The following is a 21,193-nucleotide window of genomic DNA, read 5'->3' as shown; positions in this document are numbered from 1 at the left end:
CCGACTCATTGTCCCTCTGTCCTCTGTCCTCCTTCCCCTCAGACTGACCATCAGATGAGAAAAGAGGACACAGTCTTCCAGCTGATGGCAAAACTCAAGTCACACTGCATTATTTCTGCCTCATGCACCAATTCATGGTGTTAATCCGTTGACCAGAGAAAGTGAAATATTCCTCGATATTAAAAAAGATAAGACGCTAATAATAACAACCCAAGTTTATCGGAACACTTTGCAAAACTCATTCATTGCAGCTGCAGTACTGTTTGTAGCGTTTGGAAGTAGGGCGAACGCACATTTAATGGCTTATAACGGTTTTGAACAAAGTGTTGACAGTGCTGAATAACAATTTAAACATGAACTTACACATAAAAACAGCAGCTCTTTGCTGTATTCGTCGTCTCTCTCTAGTCATGGTTGTAAAAGTTTTTAAATGTCAGTATCAACTTTGCTCTGCGTTCAATGCTTCTTTTTTTCCAGTCTATGGCTCGATAAACTGTGCAGACACAGTAATCTGAGACATTTGATTGGCAAACTGTAGGCCTATAGATGCACTTGATTCGCTCTCTGGGCCTGCCGGGTAGGTAGAGTTCTGCCTTCAGACACATGAAATGGTTCAAAATGGGAACACTTTGCCTTCCCGGTGCTAGGGCTGTTGAATCAAGTGCACCTACCGCCAACAGCGTGAAACAAATACAAAAAATAGGAACACAAGGCTTTATCGTTGGCATTTTTACAGAAATGTTTGGTGATCGACTAGGAATGCCTTGTAGATTGACCGGTTGGTGACCACTGATTTAGTATATGTTACGTTTCATATGGTATGTATTAATTTGTTAATGTTCATCATCCATTTCGTATGTTACCAATTGAAAAAAGTACAATATGTTGCGAATTTGCAAAACATATGATATGTTACAAATTCCAATTTGTTGTGGCTAACGCTAATGTTAGCTAGCTCTAGGTGTTAAGGATAGGAGAAGGGTTAGCTAAAAGGATTAAGGATAGGAGAAGGGTTAGCTAAAAGGATTAAGGTTAGGGGAAGGGTTAGCTAACAAGCTAAGTAGTTGCTAATTTGCTAAAATGCTAAAGTTGTCCATGATGACATTTGAACATGCAACCTTTAGGTTGCTAGACGTTCACATTATCCACCCACCCACCCATCCATCCATCCATCCATCCATCCCGACCAACCTACTTTCATTTTTGCCATAAGAACCCTTCTATGTGAGCATACCAAACTAAACATAATACTCATTTGAGTGTCCCGGATGTACGTATACTATGCTACATCTAGTCTATGAGAACAGTCTGCAACGATAGACACTCTCTGGGGCTGGGTGTGTGGAATGATTGAGGTAGCTGGATGCAACCTGAATGGCTGTTTCACTTCAGGATTCTGATTCCAGCCTATAATTGAGGAGGATTCTAGGATGGAATACCCCTCCCCCCCAATTAATTACTAGGCATCTGGTGAATTGAAACTAGTAAAAGATGGATTTTCATGTGCATGGAGCAAAAACATATATCATATTTTTTTGTGCTTCTCTACTCTGTTATTACAGGAGCAGGTTTTTAGTTAATCTTTTCAAATAGAGTAACAGATTATTTTAGGGCCCTAAAGTTTGTTTCGGAATTAGGTTGTTCCACATTGTCAAACATAGCTACACTCCTGAAAAATAACAAATTAAAAGACAAAAAAATGCAATAAATTCACAACCAAATATGTTATATAATTAATTAAATGTATCAAAATTAGCTTTTAATACATGTCGGTCTCAGAGCATCAATGTCACATGTAGTTATCTTCAAAAGCAAGACATATGAACACTGGTGATGTGAGCTTGTAGATACGGATATTCTTTGCTGTAGTCAGCATGTGGTCTCGGAGCTAATTAACACTGAACAAGCTGATCTGATACTGTATTTCTACTACAGTAATATGAGGTGATCCGTAGACTAGCCTTAAAGAATACCATCATATCCTGCTAAACAGGACATTCCATTTGACATTGATGAAACAGTTCCACTTTATAATAACTCTAATGAATAAGCATTCATAACCTACTTAAAGTATTTCATTATATGAAAACACGAAAAAGCATATATATTAATTTCTGAAGCATTTGTAACGTATTATTCATGTAAGTTATTATAAAGTGCTACTGATGAATTGAGAATGAATACACGCACTTCCACATTGTCTTCTGTTGAAGAATATTTACACAAAGCAGAATCAACAATCCTGTCTGTACCACAGCTTTCAAATTATAACATGGAGGAGAAAGGTTTAAAACACCCACTACACAGTCTTCCACTCCACAATAAAAAGCAAGTGACCCTAGATAGATAATCAATAGGTTGAATGGGGTGTCGAATAGGGATTATATTTCAATCTTATTCTATTTTCCAGTGTGGACAATAAATATGACAAGGTAGCTGAGGGAGGGAGGGAAAAGACAGAGGCTCATACTCGCACTGCGGTCCTTTAAGATGATTACAAAGACATCAATTACCGAAAAAAGCCTGTTCATTGGGCAATCAATTGGAACAAAACCAGTGCCCAATAACCCAAAATAAATGAGTGGGGGTGAGCAATACAAATTCAAACATGAGGGGAGCATCCTTTCAGTCACTGGAGCTGGGTTCACACAAATCACACGAATCATACACTGTGGTCTGTTCGCTTAGCCCATTGCAAGAGTACCATACACTGAATACCAGCTACTCTTGGCAGGCAGGACGAGATGCCTTTACCCTTTGAACCTTCACACTGGGCTGTTCCAAACAATCCACATCGAGAGGTTGAGAGAGTCTGACTGTTGCTGTCTGTCGACCAGGGGGTCTGCTAGCTCTACTGTGCCATGGATGGTGCAACAGCAGTAGGACCAGGAGGCTCCAGGGCAGGCCAGTGGCAGTCTGTGAGGGCATCATACAGCTCCTCACTCTCCTCCATGTACTGCCTGTTGGCAGCCACCACATCCAATGCCACCATGGGGTCTGCAGGAGGCACACACACAAGGCACACAGTAAGAACACAGTCAGGCACACAGACAAAGGGGCACAGCCCGAGAGCCTTAAAGATCAGACAGACTGGACAGTTTGAAGGCTATACTCCAGGCCTGGGTTCAATACATTATGTAAAATAGTGTCAAATACTTAAGTTGCTTTTTTGAGAGATAAATGAGAAAGAAAGAGAGAAATGAAAGAAAACAGAGCACTCACACTCCAGTCCATCATCTTCAGTCTCCCCATAACCCTAAAACAAAAATAAAGGTCTTTACTCACAACAGCCATACCTTAACCCTAAGAACCACAGTTATTAACCTCTAACATCACATATTCAGTGGTCATTAGAATGGTACAGCTTATTTATATGTAAAGAGCGGTAGAGTAGAGGGGGTGGGAGAACACACCTGGTTACTATAGTCATAGTGGTTGTAGTTGTAACCTCCGTAGCTGCCCGTGTTCTGGTCATAGCCCCAGTTGGAGTAGTAGTCAGGGTACTGTTGGTAGTACTGGTTGTTGTTGTTGTACGAGTATGGCTGACTGTACCTGTTGTCTGAGTAACCACCTCTGTTTTTTACAGGAAAGAAAAATATCACGTTTATTTATAAAGGTTAATAAAATCAATATGCTATTAATAATGAGTAATGAATTAAAAGTGTGGATTATTTGGGATATGTCCTACATCTGTGATGGGAGACAACAACTTGAACATACCAAACAAATGGAGTAAAAGCGTCTTCTTTCATCTACACACAACTACCTTTACTGTATGAAGGGAGGCTCTGTTAGTCCCTGGACAAAGTCAGTTCAGAGGCATGCAGTACATACCTGTTCTCTCCTTGTCTTCCGTACGTGGCACGGTTTAGTTTGAACCTCTTCGGCTGTAGAGAAGAGAGTGTTTTGTTCAGAATGGATTATTCCAGACGTTATTTATCTCTAATAAAGTTAATGGGTATATCAATAGTTCACCATATGCCCTATACTTATCCAATCCTCTCAGAGTGCCTGAAATAGGTGTAGTAGGTAGGGGCTATGGGTTGATTCGGGATTGGAAATCAATGTGGAATCATTAAGTGCTGTGTGTGTGTGGTGGCCCTGTACCGGTGTGGCTCCAGGGAGAGGCTTCCCGTTAATTTTCCTGAGACACCTCTCAGCAGTGGCCTCGTCTGCCAGCTCAACAAAGCAATAGCCTGCCGCACCCCTAGACAAGGTGGAGAAGGACCAAAACACATAGGTGTCGTGTTTGATGGTTGTGCAATTTATTGTTATTGAATAGTGATAGTAATACAGTAGCTACAAGACATCCCCAAAGACAAAAAAAGTCTGCATCAGTCATAACCCTCCTATTGTAGTAGCCTAATGTTCTCCCGTCTTACCAGTTCATTTTGTTCCGGATGATTCTCACCCCCACCACAAGCTCTCCCATGGTGGCGAATGCACGAGAGATGAACTTCTCGTCCATATAAGGCTCTAACTACAGGGGATGAGAGAAAAACACTAAGTTTAACAGAAAACCTATACTCTAGCTAGCTACACTCTAGCTAGCTAGCTACATTCAACTGAACATATTCTCAAACATTCAGGGTCACTGACTTGGTGTGGTCTTTATCACCTGGAAATGACAGTCTTCACTAGACTAGAGGCTCTTTGGGGCTTGTCAGTGAGGGTGCATCTATTAGCTAACGAGCTAGTTGTTATCACGGTGGTAGCACTGAGGGGAGGTAACACTAGCTATCCTAAAGTGGGAGTCACACAAGAGCACAATATGCTAATGCTAGTTTTCTATGCATGCAAAGTTGTTATAATAACATATCAGGACTTACGTTACCCATCCATAAGCAACTCATTTTGTTTACAATTTTAGTTCACCAACGTAAACACAGCTTCATAACACAAGCTGCGATTGTTGCAAATCTGCAGACTGCCATCTAGAGGATTTGTGGATGGTGGTGTTCCTTTTACTGTTGCATTGTGGGATAGTAAAGTCCTCCACATTGCGTCACATTTCCTAAAACGTATTGGCGCTTTTGGTGCGTTCAAGACAACTGGGAATTCGAAAAAAAAAACGTCAGTGATCTTAAGGTCGGAATGACCGAGTTCGAGAAGGAGGCCCGAGTTCCCGGCTTGGAATTCCGAGTTGGATGACCGTTTTTCTCAGGCGGAGTTCGTTTTTCCGAGTTCCCAGTTGTCATGAACGCACTGAAGTCGGAAGTCTGAGATTTCTGGGTTGGCTGTTGTTTGAACACTGCATCGTAAGAAAACTGGAAACGCGGGAAAAAACGAGGTCAAATCATGAAGTCAGTGATATTCTGGTAGGAAATTTGGAGCCCTAGAAAGATGTCCGAGTTTCAGATTTGGAATTCCGAGTTGGATGACGTTCAAAACGATTTTCACAGTTGGAGCTATTTTTTTCCGAGTTCCCAATTATCTTGAACCCACGGAAGTCGGAGGTTTCCGAGGTCTGAGTACCAGTTGTTTTGAACTGGGCATATCTGCTGCGAACTAGTCATTGGGAAGGTCGTGCCAAACATAAATGTAGCTTTTACCACATGACAAAAACGTGGGTCACTAAAACGCCTTAAAATATGATGTGGTTACTTCAAGTATGTGCCTTTTGGATTCCGGGATTAGATTTTACAGTAGCACGATGGCATGCGCGTTCAGTTGAATAAAATCGGAAGCATCAAGTAACATTAGCTGACCTTAACTTCTAGCTAAATTCACAGAATAACTAGGTAAACATGAGTCCTGCTACAGGACTTCCTGCTTCTTCGGGATCCCCTGGAAGTAGCACACCTTTCTCCATAACAGGACATATCCAGCAAGTCTATAGCCATGTCAAAATAGAGAATTTGGTTGCAGGTCTCAGTGGAGGAGTCGTGTCAACACTGGTGCTTCACCCTCTTGACCTAGTCAAAATCAGGTTTGCAGGTAACATGTCAATGTGTGGCTCTAAAACTTAGCTACAAGGTGTTTATTTGTCCTGACTAAAAAGTATTTTCAGCAGCTAGCTAACTTCTACCTTTGACAGGTGTAAGAACCTGAAAATTATGCAATCGGCACATGGTAATAACATAGAAGTAGCTTGCTACCTGGCTATAACTTGAATGGACAGTTGATGTTCTGTTGACTCTGACAGTGCATGTTTTCCCCTGCCTTGTCTTTTTCCTGCAGTGAGTGATGGACTGGACCTGAGACCTAAATATAATGGCATTATTCATTGTTTGAGAAATGTGTGGCAGCAGGAGGGGGTCCGAGGACTCTACCAAGGAGTCACCCCCAACATCTGGGGTGCTGGGGCATCATGGGGCCTCTACTTCTTCTTGTATGTATAACCAGAAGAAGTAAAACCGGTCTACTTTCTCAGGGATAATAACTTTACAATATGACGCTGGATGACATGACAGTCCATCAGCTGACATGTATTTTAATTTCAATAGTCTATCCCGGTTTAATTTTAATTTTATTTTTATTTTTCTTCACCAGGTAAACTGCAGACATTTTTATTTTATTTTTTACAAAATAAAATTTTCTGCAATTCTACAAATATTTCCATTGAGCTGACATAAAATGTTGAAGATTTGAAGCTAGTTTACAGCAATTCTACACAGTTTGGCATGGAGCTAAGAGACAATTCTGCAGTTTTAAAGCTAATTTCCAGCAATTCTATGCATTTTGCAATGCTTAATGCTGTGTTCTGCTGCTCAGACATTATAACAAAATCCCTGACTGTCTAGCTATTATTGGATTGTTAGTGCTCAAATATGGTATTATTTAAAATATATACAGTACCAGTCAAAAGCTTGGACACATCTACTTATCTTTATTTTTTACTATTTTCTACATTGTAGAATAATAGTGAAGACAATAACACATAACACAATAACACATATGGAATCATGTAGTAACCAAAAAAGTGTTAAACAAATATATTTTATATTTTAGATTCTTCAAAGTAGCCACATTTTGCCTTGATGACAGCTTTGCACACTCTTGGCATTCTCTCAACCAGCTTCATGAGGTAGTCACCTGGGATGCATTTAAATTAACAGGTGTGCCTTGTTAAAGTTCCTTTGTGGAATCAAAAAATAAAAAATTGTCTTTCCTTACTGCATTTGAGCCAATCAGTTGTGTTGTGACAGGGGTGGTATACAGAGGATAGCCCTGTTTGGTAAAAGACCAAGTCCATATTATGGCAAGAACAGCTCAAATAAGCAAAGAGAAATGACAGTCCATCATTACTTTAAGTCATGAAGGTCAGTCAATCTGGAAAATGTAAAGAACTTTGAAAGTTTCTTCAAGTGCAGTCGCAAAAACCATCAGGCGCTATGATGAAACTGGCTCTCGTGAGGACCGCCATAGAAAACCCAGAGTTACCTCTGTTGCAGAGGATAAGTTCATTAGAGTTAACTGCACCTCAAATTGCAGCCCAAATAAATGCTTCAGAGTTCAAGTAACAAACACATCTCAACATCAACTGTTCAGAGGAGACTGCGTGAATCAGGCCTTCATGGTTGAATTGCTGCAAAGAAACCACTATTAAAGGACACCAATAAGAAGAAGAGACTTGCTTGAGCCAAGAAACACAAGCAATGGACATTAGACAGGTGGAAATCTGTCCTTTGGTCTGATGAGTCCAAATTTGAGATTTTTGGTTCCAACCGCGGTGTATTGGTGAGACGTAGAGTAGGTGAACGGATTATCTCTGCATGTGTGGCTGAAGCATGGAGGAGGAGGTGTGGGGGTGCTTCGCTGGTATTTAACATTCAAGGCGCACTTAAGCAGCATGGCTACCCAGCATTCTGTAGCGATATGCCATCCCATCTGGTTTTGGCTTAGTGGGACTATCATTTGTTTTTCGCTAGGACAATGACCAAAAACACACATCCAGGCTGTGTAAGGGCTGTTTGACCAAGAAGGAGAGTTGCATCAGACGACCTGGCCTTCACGATCACCCGACCTCAACCCAATTGAGATTGTTTGGGATGAGTTGGACCGCACAGTGAAGGAAACGCAGCCAACAAGTGCTCAGCATATGTGGGAACTCCTTCAAGACTGTTGGAAAAGCATTCCTCATGAAGCTGGTGGAGAGAGAATTTTTTAAAGTATTTTATTTAACTAGGCAAGTCAGTTAAGAACAAATTCTTATTTACAATGACGGCCTAGGAACAGTGGGTTAACTGCCTTGTTCAGGGGCAGAGCAACACATTTTTACCTTGTCAGCTCGGGGATTCGATCTAGCAACCTTTCGGTTACTGGCCCAACCACTAGGCTACCTGCCGCCCCAGAATGCCAAGAGTGTGCAAAGCTGTCATCAAGGCAAAGGGTGCCTACTTTGAAGAATCTCAAAATAAAATGAATGTTGATTTCCTTAACACTTTGTTGGTTATTACATTATTCCATATGTGTTATTTCATAGTTTTGATATATTCACTATTATTCTACAACGTAGAAAATAGTAAAAATAAAGAAAAACCCATGAATGAGTAGGTGTGTCCAAACTTTTGACTGGTACTGTATATATAGTTCAATATATTTTCTGCATGTTTTCTATCTGGTTTTGGTTGTTTAAGTTGACACTGAAACAGTTTTCCTGTCCTGAAAATGACCACAGCCCGCCTAAGAATTTTCTATACAGAAAAAAACGAATTAGCTCCAATTACTGTTATTTCCTCAATTTTAAAGGGGTAGTTTGAGATTTTGGCAATGAAGCCATTTATCTACTTCCCCAGAGCGGGTTGAACAAAACAGCTAGCATGCTAACTGTTAGTGTAATCTTCAAGTAATTACGCTAACTCTAGTTGGCATTGGCTGGTGAAACTACCTCTAACTTCCATCATGCTGGACACGGAGACGTAAAAAATTGTATCCACGATGGTATTCTGTTGCAGCTAGGGCGTATGCCCTGCAGCCCAGTTTGAAATCCCCTGATCTATCCAATCAAATACGAACTCATAACTTAACATGACTGTTGACAATAGCACTTTTAAATAGCAATGGTAGCTTAGGGATTTGTCTATTGAAGTGTCCAATTAATTTTCTGTACTGTCTGTGTTACCTTCCCCCACAGTTACAATGCCATCAAGGAGTACACTAAGGAAGGGCGTCAGTCTGAACTGAGTGCCACAGAACACCTGCTGTCAGCCGCCCAAGCAGGTTAGTACTGCCTTTGTCTAGACCCCAGGGACACACACACTTATGGTGGCGTGAGGTCAATACAATGTCTATAACCATAACTTGGAAGGTCAACACTGTTTGATCTATCCGCATAGGTCCAGTGTGGGTCGGTCCATGCTTTCATTCCAATCAAACAGTTACACAGCTAAATAAACATATCATAGTCTGCTCCTCTAGTCCAGACTTTGATTAGTTGAATCAGGCGTGTGACTGACTGGTTGGAACAAAATATTTGACTCTTCTGACTCAGGAAAAAGTACAAATGTATACAGTTACTGGTCAATTTTCTGACCTTTTATTATTCTTTGGGCTATATACAGTCGTGTGATTTGATTTACCCTAGCCTAATGATGTTAGAGAGCTCAGTGGAATAAACTAATGCACTGCACTCACTGCCAGACAATGGTAAAGGGAAGAAAGACACTGACTGCTCTGTGTCGTGTTCTACCAACCTCAAGTGACTTTACTTCAACTTAATGAGATAGGGATGTCTTCACCAGCTCCATGCTTCACAGGCTCCATGTAGTGTAGCGTAGAGCTTGTAGTTTGGTTTAATTCATGTTGTACACTTATGCAGCTGTGTGTGTGTGTGCGCGCGTGTGTGTGCGTGCCTGCGTGTGTGTGTGTGATAGCTCAGAAACTCACCTCTTCCTCTGTCTCCAGGTGTATTGACTCTCACCCTAACCAACCCTATCTGGGTGACTAAGACTCGCCTGGTGCTGCAGTATAACGCTGATCCCACCAGGAAACAGTATAAAGGGATGATGGATGCACTGGTGAAGATCTACCGGCATGAGGGGATACCTGGACTGTACAGGGTGAGGCTCAGTATAACCCAGGTTTTGTCATCTGTATGTATGATGGCTGTATCCTGAATAGAGCTTATTAGGACTCTTGTCTGCTTACAGGTCAGGTCCAGTGGATGTGCAGGACATGTGAATGGTGTCATATGTAAACATGTTTTCTCCTCATGATCCCTCACAGTCTAAAATTAGGCAATGTACCATAAAACTTCAATTTAACGCTGTCTCAAATAGCCACCTGTCCTTTTTAATAGCCGGGCATCGGCAAACACTTCAGCAAATAAACGCCTGTTTCAAATCAACGCTGGGTGTAAATTAATTGTTTACGAGGTCACCATGGACAAAGCTCTGATCTTCCCACAGTCAACATTTTTTACATTTATTCTGTCATTGTTGCCAGCCATGGCGCCACCAAAAAGAAAACACGAGATCAAATGGAGCTCTCTATGGAGCTGATGCGTGAAATTAGGGTGTATGATAGGCACGCTAGTCTTTGCAAGTCTGATCTACAATGAATTTGTTATTATAATGTTTATACTGGTCATACTGGTCACAATAAACAGTGTGGTAGTCCTTTCAACTTTTGATTGAGCAAAAGCTGTGTGGATTAAGGATATAGTCGCCTGGCTCAGATAGAAACCTATCTCTAATAAGCACAGATTGTGTTCAGTGATTGAAGCTAATAGACACCAAGGCTATTAAAGATGCAGAAATCTCTCTGACATTTCTTGGTTGCTCAAATTCTAATAGTTCTAATAAGACTCCTGAACAGGTAATCAAATGGCTACCCGGACTGTTTTCATTGTGTTCCCCCCCCAACCCCTCTTTTACGCTGCTGCTACTCTGTTTATCATATATGCATAGTCACTTTAACTATACATTCATGTACATTCTACCTCAATTAGCCCGACCAACCAGAGCTCCCGCACATTGGCAACACAGACTATCTGCATTGTGTCCCGCCACCCGCCAACTCCTCTTTTACTCTACTGCTACTCTCTGTTCATCATATATGCATAGTAACTTTAACCATGTCTACCTGTACATACTACCTCAATCAGCCCGACTAACCAATGCCTGTATATAGCCTCGCTACTTTTATAGCCTCGCTACTGTTATTTATCACTGTCTTTTTACTGTTGTTTGTATTTCTTTACTTACCTATTGTTCACCTAATACCTTTTTTGTTGTTGTTGAAATTACACTGTTGGTTAAAGCTTGTAAGTAAGCATTTCACTGTACGGTTGTATTTGGCCCACGTGACAAATAAACTTTGATTTGATTTAGCCTGATTTAATTTAGTGTAGTGTAGAGAATCATTGTACCATCTAAGCCGCTGTGAAATAGCTTTTTCATACCCCCAAAATATTGTATTTCCAGATGTTTGAAGCTGGTGTACAAAACCGAAAGTAAAAGACACAAAACAAAACTTAAGAACAAGAAGCATAGAAATAGCCACATAGAACAGATGTACCACTTCTTGGACTTGCTTTCAATGAGTGACATACCTATAACTCAAATTTCTATGTGAATTTGGTAATTTGCTTTTATTGAAGTTTTACAGTATGTACTGTAGTTGCATACAATTTGATTGTATGTCTTATAGACTACCACTAGGGGGCAGTAGATCCATTTTACATTTGAGCAATTTAGCACACTCTTATCCAGAGGCACATACATTTAGTGCATTCATCTTAAGATAGCTAGGTGAGACAACAACATTTCAGTCAGTGGTGGAAAAAGTACCAAATTGTCATACTTCAGTAAAAGTAAATAAATTAATAGGGAACAACTCAAGTGAAAGTCGCCCATTAAAATACTACTTGAGTAAAAGTTTAAGTATCTGGTTTTAAATATACTTAAGTATCAAAAGTAAATGTAATTGCTAAAATATACTTAAGTATAAAAAGCAAAAGTATCAGTCATTTCAAATTCCTTATATTAGGCAATCCAGACTGCACCAAACCAGTACAGCTACCCCAAAAACTACTTAAGTAGTATGTTAAAGTATTTTTACTTAACTACTTTACACAGCTGTTCACAGTCATAGTAATAAGTACATTTTTTTCTCAATAAAGTAGTTAGTAGTGTTAGTAGGAGTAGATCGTGCACAGGGCAGGGCTGATCAATGTCAGTCCTCTAAGGCCAAAACACTTCTGGTTGTCATCCTCTACTTCTAATAAGGGACTAATTCAGACCTGGGACACCAGTTGAGTGCAATTAACTACCAGGTAGAAACAAAAACAGAGGTGTTTCGGACCTCCAGGACTGGAATTGAACAGCCTGGGTAGTCGATTGGATAAATTGTCTTTCAAGATAATAGTGTCTTTAAATCAGCTATAAGTATTTTTCAATATTATAAATACCATGATCATATCAATTGGATTTGGAAGATAATATATAACATTTCATTTCAAAGTGTATTTGTCAGGTACAGATAATGACCCCTGTGTTTAATCCTCCAGGGGTATGTTCCTGGTTTATTTGGCACGTCACACGGGGCATTGCAGTTCATGGCCTATGAGGAGTTGAAGAGAGACTACAACAAATACAAGAAAATGCCTTCAGAAGCTAAACTGGTGAGTGCAGACTGCAGAGTGAGGAAACATTAAGACTTCTATAACCACACCTAGTTTTAATGACTCAACCATATGGGGAATAAACCTTTAAAGTACTTATAAAGAAAACCCACATCTAAGTGTTGCAGGATTTCTGGAAGAATTACCGTAATGCTTATGAAAGAAGTGACTCACAGGCATCATTCCTCCAACCTCTCGGTCTTTCCCACTCTCTCTCCGTCTGACCAGAATGCATTGGAATACATCACAATGGCAGCTCTATCCAAAATATTTGCTGTGGCTACCACATACCCTTACCAGGTGGTGCGGGCTCGCCTGCAGGACCAGCATAATAAGTACAATGGAGTCCTGGATGTGGTCAGGAGGACATGGAGGTAGGCCAAGACCACACTGTTGGTTAACTGTACATACAGGGAAAACAGCTAGTTTTAGGTTAACTTGCCAAAACTTGGTATAATTGACTGTTAACTGGGCATATAACCATGTTCATGGGTTAGGTAACATAACAGTGTGAAGCAACAAAGATCTGCAGCTTCAAACTCTAACCCTACAGAGAGCCATGAGAAAGCTTGCTAACGCCCATTCCAATGCTGCCATTTCAGTCTGTTTTTTTCTCCTCCCACATAGTGACTACTGTGTTTCTTTTGGCCCCTCCTCCACAGGAATGAGGGAGCTGTAGGGTTCTATAAAGGCATGGTGCCCAACCTGATCCGTGTCACCCCAGCCTGCTGTATCACCTTCGTGGTCTATGAGAACGTGTCTCGCTTCCTGATGGGTAAGAAGTGAGGAGGACTAAGAAGACAGCCATGGAAGGACCACAAATAGGAAGGGACTCACAGCAGGTAACTGGACAACTGAAGTCTCCAGAACTGTCACAGCAGGTAACTGGACAACTGAAGTCTCCAGAACTGTCACATCAGGTAACTGGACAACTGGAGCAGACATGTCACCTGGATACACCTCTGGCAGCCGAGTCAAAACATGATGTTGACAATGCTGATAATTAAAGACTGGTCTCTGTCTCTTCCTTGGATGCATCAGAGAAGAACAGACCTCACTGGAGGTACTATACAGGATGTGGGTGTGAAACATCAAAGCAAAATGAACCATTTCAATGCTGCTGGCTGTGATGAGTACTGTGTGTGTGTGTGTGTGTTAAAAGAGCATACCTGCTATTTTCAGGGTACAAATGTACGCCCAATTTGTTTTTATTTAATGTATTGGTGTCATACTGTAGTGCATATAATTATGTCATAGGAAATGATCACAGATGACTGATTGCACCGTTTAACATCTTTGAAATAATGTTAATTTCAGAAGTCTTAATCTGAAATATCAGTGTTGAATTGGCATTAGTTCATTTTCAGGTAAAATGTTCTACTAAAGTTTAATGCTTTATGTTGCTTTTTCATTTCAGATCATTTTACATTTTGCTGTGTTCACTTGTCATTTCAAAACGATATGAACACATTCATTTTTTAATGAATTCACCTGGTCATGCATAAACCAATGTTCAACAAAACTTCTCTGATAGTAAAACATTTGTTAGCTTTTTGTAGCTTCAGATTACATTTAACAGCTGTCCTGTGTTCACTTTTCACTTGGATATTAACACATGCATTTCTTTATTCATTTACCTGGTCATGCATAAACCAATGTTCAAATTATGTTCTTCTCTGATAGGAAAACATTTGTTAGCTTTTTTTGCTTCAGATAAAAATTTAAAGCTGTGTCGTGTTAACTTGTCACTTGAAAAATATATCTACCCATGCATTTCTTTATGAATTCACCAATTTTCAAAAAACATATATCCGATAGGAAAACATGTTATAGTGTAATGAGTAACACAATGCATGATTCATATAATATATGACTTAATTGACAGTAATTCAAAATCTTGCCTTATTAAACAGGAATGGGACTAATGAGGAATAAATCTAATTTCAGGTGGCCAATAAACTAGACCCTACCCAGGTGCTGTAGTACAAAACATTCAAGTGAACATCAGTGATACTGTAGTAGGCTTTAGCCACAACTGAAGTTGTCTGATTGGCCAGAGGACATTGTCAAAGACTAGGAACCCATCCAGAAACTAAACTGATATGTAGTCAAAGGCTTCAGAAGGATTGTTAGGGGTTCTTTCTCTATGGGGCCTGGTCCCATCACTTAATAAAGAAGGCCTCATTTGGGCAGCTCCTCTATGAAGACCCTGGATACAGAGTTCCACCCTGTAGATGCGTCTCCTCTGGGGTAGTCAGCACAGGTCCCCACCCAGATAGCCACGTCCACCAGGCCTGCCCGGATCCCCTCACACAACCCTTCAACTGGGACAAGACAAGAAGAGGAGTTACTCTAACGACTGTTAACAAAGTGTTGTTTCTACAGTCATTAATGCATAGTTAAAAGGGTATATGGGCAACTTAAGGCAAAGTGTCACTGAGAAAAGTACTACGGTCATTGTGGTATATTTACAAGACAACTTCCTGAGTTACATTGAACACACACACTGCCGTATGTGTGCCAATACGAGGGCTGTTAATGGCTTTGTTTTGGTCTTGCTACACTGGTGAACTTGGCAGCTACAGAAAACTATGAAGTGGGCATGCATATGCAAAATGTCTTGCTTCACAGTAGAATTTAAACAGTAATAGTAGAGATATTATTCATATTTTAAGGCTACAATAGATTTCACATTTGAGATATATAAGCAAAATACCACCACAAACAAATGGCTACCACTAGCTACAATAGCTCAGTTCAGCTCCGTTCCACTTACCGGATGAGCTATACATGTTGGTGGTATAATCTGTAACCAGATGAGGTTCTGTATATAGTGAGTGTTAGGTTGATTACCTGATGAGGTTCTGTGTATGTTGATGGTGGAGTTGAGCTCAGGGCTGCCTTGGTCGAGGTAGATGATGAACTCAATGGGCAGAGGTCCTGTACACTCAGCTCCGTTGAAGGTGAAGTACCAACGCTGGCAGCAGGCTGTCTTACACTTCAGCCTCAGGGAGCCGCTGAAGAGCACACGCAGAGCACTGTCTGAACGCAGCTTGGTGAATGTACAGTCCTACAGGGGAGACATGAGAGGTGGAGACACTAGCATCCAATGATAGCATCTTCAATGTTTTATGTTTTGTATTCATGTCTCATTTCAATTCAGTGTGAATAATACAATGTCGTTAACAGTAATTATACTGTTAGTACAGAGGCTTAAGAGCCAATTAAAATAACATGTTAACGAATGCTTTTCTCTAAACGAACACAATCAACCTTATTATGGATGATCAACATAGTAATAATGCTGATGTAACTATATTAATCTGTGCCCCAGATCCTGTCTAATGAGCATTGCCTGCCACTTACAGCTATCTTGCCCAAGTCGATCCCATAGTTGAGTGAGTTCCAGGCACACTGCTTGTAGTTGGGTTTCCAGGGCTCCTCAAACACCTCACTCACACACTCTCCTTTCTCCCCCTTGATGCCATCGCGCCCTGGGATGCCAGGGGTCCCAGGGATGCCATTGGTGCCAGGGTTACCCTCCCTGCCAGGGGTGCCAGCCGGACCCTGGGGGCAGCTGTTGTACTGGAGAATGAGAGAGGGAGGGAGAGAGGAAGAGATGGAGGGAGAGAGAGACTGTTATAATGGGGAACAAGAAGGAGAAACGGACTGTTCTAATAACCACACTAATAACATACCACCTAGAGATAAGAAATACCAGGTTGTCATCTAAGCATCATATGAACTACATCAAATGTATGTGCCCACATTCATGACAATGGACATCTAGACCTGCAATGGATAATGGTGGACACAGACGTCAGTTTAATGTCTAGTTTTGATTTACAGTTGATTGAGTTGTCTAATGTGAATTCAATCTGAAATCAACAGAAATGTGAACCTTGTCATGAATTTAGGCTAAAAGTTGTGTGAAAAAAAGACAAACATTTATGAAATTCCTTTACGTTGGTGACTTTTTAAAAATCCAATCACATTGATTTTTGTTTGTTTAAATGATGTGGAAACAACACTGATTCAACCAGTTTGTGTCCAGGGGGACTTGACTCCCAATCACAAAAGTGCAAAACAAGATGTCAAATGTCTGGGCCTTTTGTGACCAAAATACGTGAGTGATAGAGTGAATGAATCAGGAATTCAGAGTGTAAATATGTGTTCCTGTGTTTGTGGTCAGTCAGTGACTTGAGACAGACAGACCAGCATGATTCAATGTCCAGTTCTGTTTTGTTTAGACAGATGCTCCCTCTTACTCACAGTGACTCAAACACATACAGACAGGCTGGCTGGCCAGAGTAACCATACCACACACAGAGAGAGAAACCATGCTTCTCTAACATGACTGCTTATCGTAACTCTCATACTTAGATATACTTGGTGAATCTGCAACTGAGTAAATGTAAATCGGGGGAAATCAGGAAGTATTTTTCTGTGCTGTTGTCTGATGTACTAGGCCTAGAGTCCAGTATTTAACATACAAACTTGTGATACTCTTAGCTAAGCACATTGTATCAGAATAAATAATGTAGCCATGTTCTCAGATCAAGAACATTCACTCAAAGGATATAAACAAACATAGGAAAAAAATAGCCAGTGCTCAATGAAGTCATAAGTAACCGTTGAGAATCGGCTAGGAAAATGTCCGCGTTTTATTAGTAATGCAGCTGTGCTGTGCTGTGCTAGGCTGTGCTGTGCTGTACAAAGCCTGAGTCTTCTATAACAAAAAATAAACCAAAGACAACTTCAGCTTATATTACAGTGAACTGGTTATAGTTAAGTTCATTGTTAGAACCTTCGTAGGAGCATCGTTATATCTCCGAGCTGTTTCCCAAAACCATCGTTATTAACGTTGCACTTGAAAACACTCGAAATCTAACGCCTGCCTCAGACCACTCATAGAACAGCTAAGCGTGCTGTAAGATGCTTTTTTGCCCTCACACGTCACTTTATACACAGAAGATCTCCGCTAAACATAGAATCAATCACATCTGTCTCTGTGAGCGTGATAACTTCAGAACAAAAATTCAAAGTTGCCACTGTCTTTGCAAATGATACAAACTAGCGATCTATAAAAATATGTTTCAAATGAGAGATGACCGCATTAAAATATAAACAGTAAGCTATAGGCCTATTTCAATCATATTGAAATACATTTCATGTTTAATAAAATGTGTTATATTTTGCTGTCTTTAATTCGTCTCAACATATTTTATGATGTGTAGCCTAACATGTGCACAATGATCTGCCAAATCAGTGATTTTGTGCAAATTTATCATTAGAATAATACCCCTCAATATTTCCAGCCATAAGTAGTAATATCTCTCTAGGTCTAGGAACTGTTCCGTCGTCGGTATTATGAAATCATTATAACTTTAATGGATTTTGATGGAGAAAGCTGATCCGAGAGCAGCGAGAGCAGCACTCGCTTTCTTTCGATCCTAACAGTATCAACATGTGCTCCAACGATACACTTAGCGACGATTAACTCTGTATGGTGTTTAGGGAAACGCCTGATATATCTTCGGCCTTTGTAGGAAAGATGCATCGTTAAAACACTCGCCTACATTCCATCGCTATTGGAAAACGAGACCCCGGTCTATTTTTGCCATTAAGTGGCAATGATGGAGTCACCTGGGTGTCTGCTCTGACTGGGGGAGTGATGTGTCTGGGTCCCACAGCTCACCAAACAAAGTACCAGGGTCATGCTGTTGAAATGACAGATTGTGACTAAGATAAACCAAGTATTCTCCTATAAAAGCACTTGAGCACAGGCATGGGATTTGAGATACATAATACAGTAGCCTATAAGTGACAATATGTAAATGCATCTGTGATTATACATATATTTGAATGTGGTTATTATCCTTTATTAACATATGCCATTTAGCAGACACTTTTATCCATGCATTGTTACATATGGGTGGTCCAGGGACTCCAACCCACAATCCTGGCATTGCAAGCGCCGTGCTCTATCAACTGAGCCATACAAGACTGGATCCAATATCATTATAAGACCACAGTTGAGGGAATGAATGTCTCAGATGTTTATTAGGGTTTGATTTATTTCTGGAGAGAATTCAAAAGCCATGAAAGGAACCTCTGTTTCTGAAACGTGCTGAACAAACTGCAGTAGCCTACTGTATGATTTACAGCGTTTATACTTTACACAGACAAACATACTACTGCTGTGATAACGGAGAATGTGACTGTTATTGCAACTATGGACTAACATTGGGAAATCCCCAACACACCACACACAGATCCAAACTTTTCAAACGAGCTGGACAAGAAGAAGACCTAAAATAGCGAAAAAAAGTGATTTCTCAGCAAACAGTGTGCAGACTTCAAGCCAATGTGAGAGCATGCTGCTAAAGACACACAGAATACACAGTAACGTTACATTGGCAAGAAAAAAAGCTATACGCTCTGGAAAGGATGAGATTATTACCATGTTGTTCAAATAAGAGGTTCTTGAATCGGATTCAGCAGCGATTCTGGTGCAGTTTGGTTTGTCTGCATCGTTTCCAGTACACTAGACAGATAATAACAAGATGCTGTTCATCAAATCACATTACTCAGTTATTACCATGCAGTCCTTTACTGCTCGTCAGATGTTTAAACTAGGAGTACACCAACGGACCCAACCAACTAATTTACAGTAGGCTAAACCTACTGGGCAAAAACTGGTTGAAAATGTCGTTTCCATGTAGTTCCAACCCCAACTAAATCAACGTGAGGAGTTGAATCAACGTGGAAAACTCATTGGATTTGCAAAAAGTAATCAACATAATGGAATAATGGAATTTCGTATTTTTTTCCCAAAAAACGTTTAACCGAAATCCAATGACATGGTGACATTTTTGTGGATTTCACGTTGAATACACGATAGTTGACAACTGAACCAAATGTAAATTCAAACTCGACGTTGAAATTACGTCTGTGCCCAGTGAACAATGAACCAGTCAGACCACTCATGACTTCTGTCTGGGTCTTTGTTATTCTTCTGCATGCTGGACCTTTGTCAACTTATTGTTTGCATCAGTTATGCCCAACATGCCATATAATATTGAAAGAACATTAGCGAGTGGCCACTGGTCAACGTGGCACCAATCATCCATAGCACATTCAAAATTATGATGGTAGGTATAGAACTGAAAATCACTAAAAAGCAAACATCTTTGAAAAAAACTTTTGATATTCTAAATGATGAAATAATGAAAGGAATTTGCAACAATTAAAGGCTTAAACATTGGTTAAATTAATCGGGATGAGATTCGGTAGTTGCGGCACTTTGAGGGATGTGTAGCTTTAACCCACAATAGTTGATTTGAGATGGGTTTTTTTACCTTTTCGTATTCAACATCCTTCCTGTCAAGTGCCTTTCTCAATTTCTCTGCTCCATGGAAAGGTAGAATCACGCAGGTGATGAGCAGCAGACGAGTTAGAGCTGATACCATCTTTTATTTTCCCAAAAGATCGAGAGAGACCACAGCACTTCCCTGCTGCTCTGCTGCGCGGCACTTCAAGTGAGTGTGGATGAGCGAAGTTTAGAGCGCGCCTATGCTCTGCCTATAAATGTGTTCTCACATAGCGTATGATTCATGCGTTTTTGTCACTAAACTTTGTCAAATGTCTGGACCTTCTCATATGTTGTCATGGGCGGGAAATAACATTTTATTTGAAAATATAAATTATCGTAATGTGAGCCTACTGCGTGTCAATTGGTCTGGAACTGGAACTTGTGTTAACCACGTGGTCACTTGTTCAAGACCCGTTTTAGGCTATTTGTTCCCCCCCAATTGCTTCACTATAACAAAGGGCTCCAGCGAATTTGGAACTTTTACTGTTGAAAAGCGATATCTCAAGTATAAATAGCGTAAAGTGCACACACTAAAGGGAAGAAGAAAAACACTTTTGAGCAAAATAGTGTTTTTTTTTAGACACAACTGCAAACTTCAAGGAGTTGGTGTGATGGGAATCGGTGATGTCATCGGCCTCCCACCTTGCTTGAGGAATAATACAGGAGCAATAAAGAACAAAAGAAGAAACGTCTTCAGCGTTATAGATTGAATAGAACCCAACATATTGATTATGCTTCAGCTTGTTTACAGTTGTTGTGGGCTGCCCTGTGCCCCACTACTAATAACAGATTGGGAAAATGGAACTATGTACTTTCTCATCTATTGTAGACCCACATAATGGTATGGAATCAGTTATATGTGGGTATCCTAGTCTGTTATTTCATGAAATTGGGAATAATATGGAATACTCCTTGTGTCCTCTCGCCTCATCTCCTTCTCAAAACCCATTGGATGAGAAAGTCAGAGGTCCCGCCCGTCTGATCTTCTCCTCCAATGGGTTTTGAGAAGGAGGCATATTTAATTGAGATGTTCCCTATGTATTTTTCCTGTGGGCTAGTTGATGATGATTATGTTGATGACTACAAACAATTATAGCTTATGTCTATTGGTGCTTTCAAGACAACTAGGAACCCAGAAAAGAATAAGGTCAAATCATGACGTCAGCTATTTTCAGGTCAAAAAATCTGAGCTCTAGAAAGACAGAGTTTCTCGACTTGTAATTCCAAATTGGATGAACGTTCAAAAATATTTT

The 21,193-nt window shown here is 40.4% G+C and overlaps 3 protein-coding genes across 4 annotated transcripts; 1 reads left to right on the top strand and 2 right to left on the bottom strand.

Moving 5' to 3' along the window:
* Positions 1–1,730: 1,730 nt before the first annotated feature.
* LOC139423637 (tRNA selenocysteine 1-associated protein 1-like) lies at positions 1,731–5,016 on the bottom strand. Its single transcript, XM_071175226.1, has 7 exons — positions 4,830–5,016; positions 4,383–4,480; positions 4,108–4,207; positions 3,835–3,887; positions 3,414–3,573; positions 3,223–3,256; positions 1,731–2,997 (listed from the first exon to the last, which is right to left on the bottom strand). The coding sequence occupies exons 1-7, from the start codon at positions 4,851–4,853 to the stop codon at positions 2,852–2,854; spliced, it is 615 nt and encodes a 204-aa protein (XP_071031327.1). The 5' UTR covers positions 4,854–5,016; the 3' UTR covers positions 1,731–2,851.
* Positions 5,017–5,085: 69 nt separating this feature from the next.
* LOC139423608 (solute carrier family 25 member 32-like) lies at positions 5,086–14,295 on the top strand. The gene is made up of 7 exons (XM_071175197.1): positions 5,086–5,937; positions 6,181–6,331; positions 9,077–9,162; positions 9,847–10,001; positions 12,452–12,565; positions 12,794–12,939; positions 13,228–14,295. Exons 1-7 carry the CDS (start codon positions 5,748–5,750, stop codon positions 13,349–13,351), a joined length of 966 nt encoding a protein of 321 aa, XP_071031298.1. The 5' UTR covers positions 5,086–5,747; the 3' UTR covers positions 13,352–14,295.
* On the bottom strand, positions 13,739–20,120 carry LOC139423619 (collagen triple helix repeat-containing protein 1-like). Of its 2 annotated transcripts, XM_071175207.1 has the most exons (5): positions 19,927–20,120; positions 19,029–19,112; positions 15,932–16,150; positions 15,419–15,635; positions 14,518–14,889 (listed from the first exon to the last, which is right to left on the bottom strand). In XM_071175207.1, exons 1-5 carry the CDS (start codon positions 20,035–20,037, stop codon positions 14,747–14,749), a joined length of 774 nt encoding a protein of 257 aa, XP_071031308.1. In that variant the 5' UTR covers positions 20,038–20,120; the 3' UTR covers positions 14,518–14,746. The 2 variants fall into 2 exon arrangements, with proteins under 2 accessions (XP_071031316.1, XP_071031308.1); XM_071175215.1 differs by lacking the exon at positions 19,029–19,112 and having other exon boundaries at positions 13,739–14,889.
* Positions 20,121–21,193: the final 1,073 nt, after the last annotated feature.

The sequence above is a fragment of the Oncorhynchus clarkii genome, chromosome 2 (assembly GCF_045791955.1).
Source record: "Oncorhynchus clarkii lewisi isolate Uvic-CL-2024 chromosome 2, UVic_Ocla_1.0, whole genome shotgun sequence".
In the NCBI taxonomy this organism is placed as follows: domain Eukaryota; kingdom Metazoa; phylum Chordata; class Actinopteri; order Salmoniformes; family Salmonidae; genus Oncorhynchus; species Oncorhynchus clarkii.
Note: the sequence above shows the minus strand (reverse complement) of the source record. Positions and strands in the feature narration are given on the sequence as shown.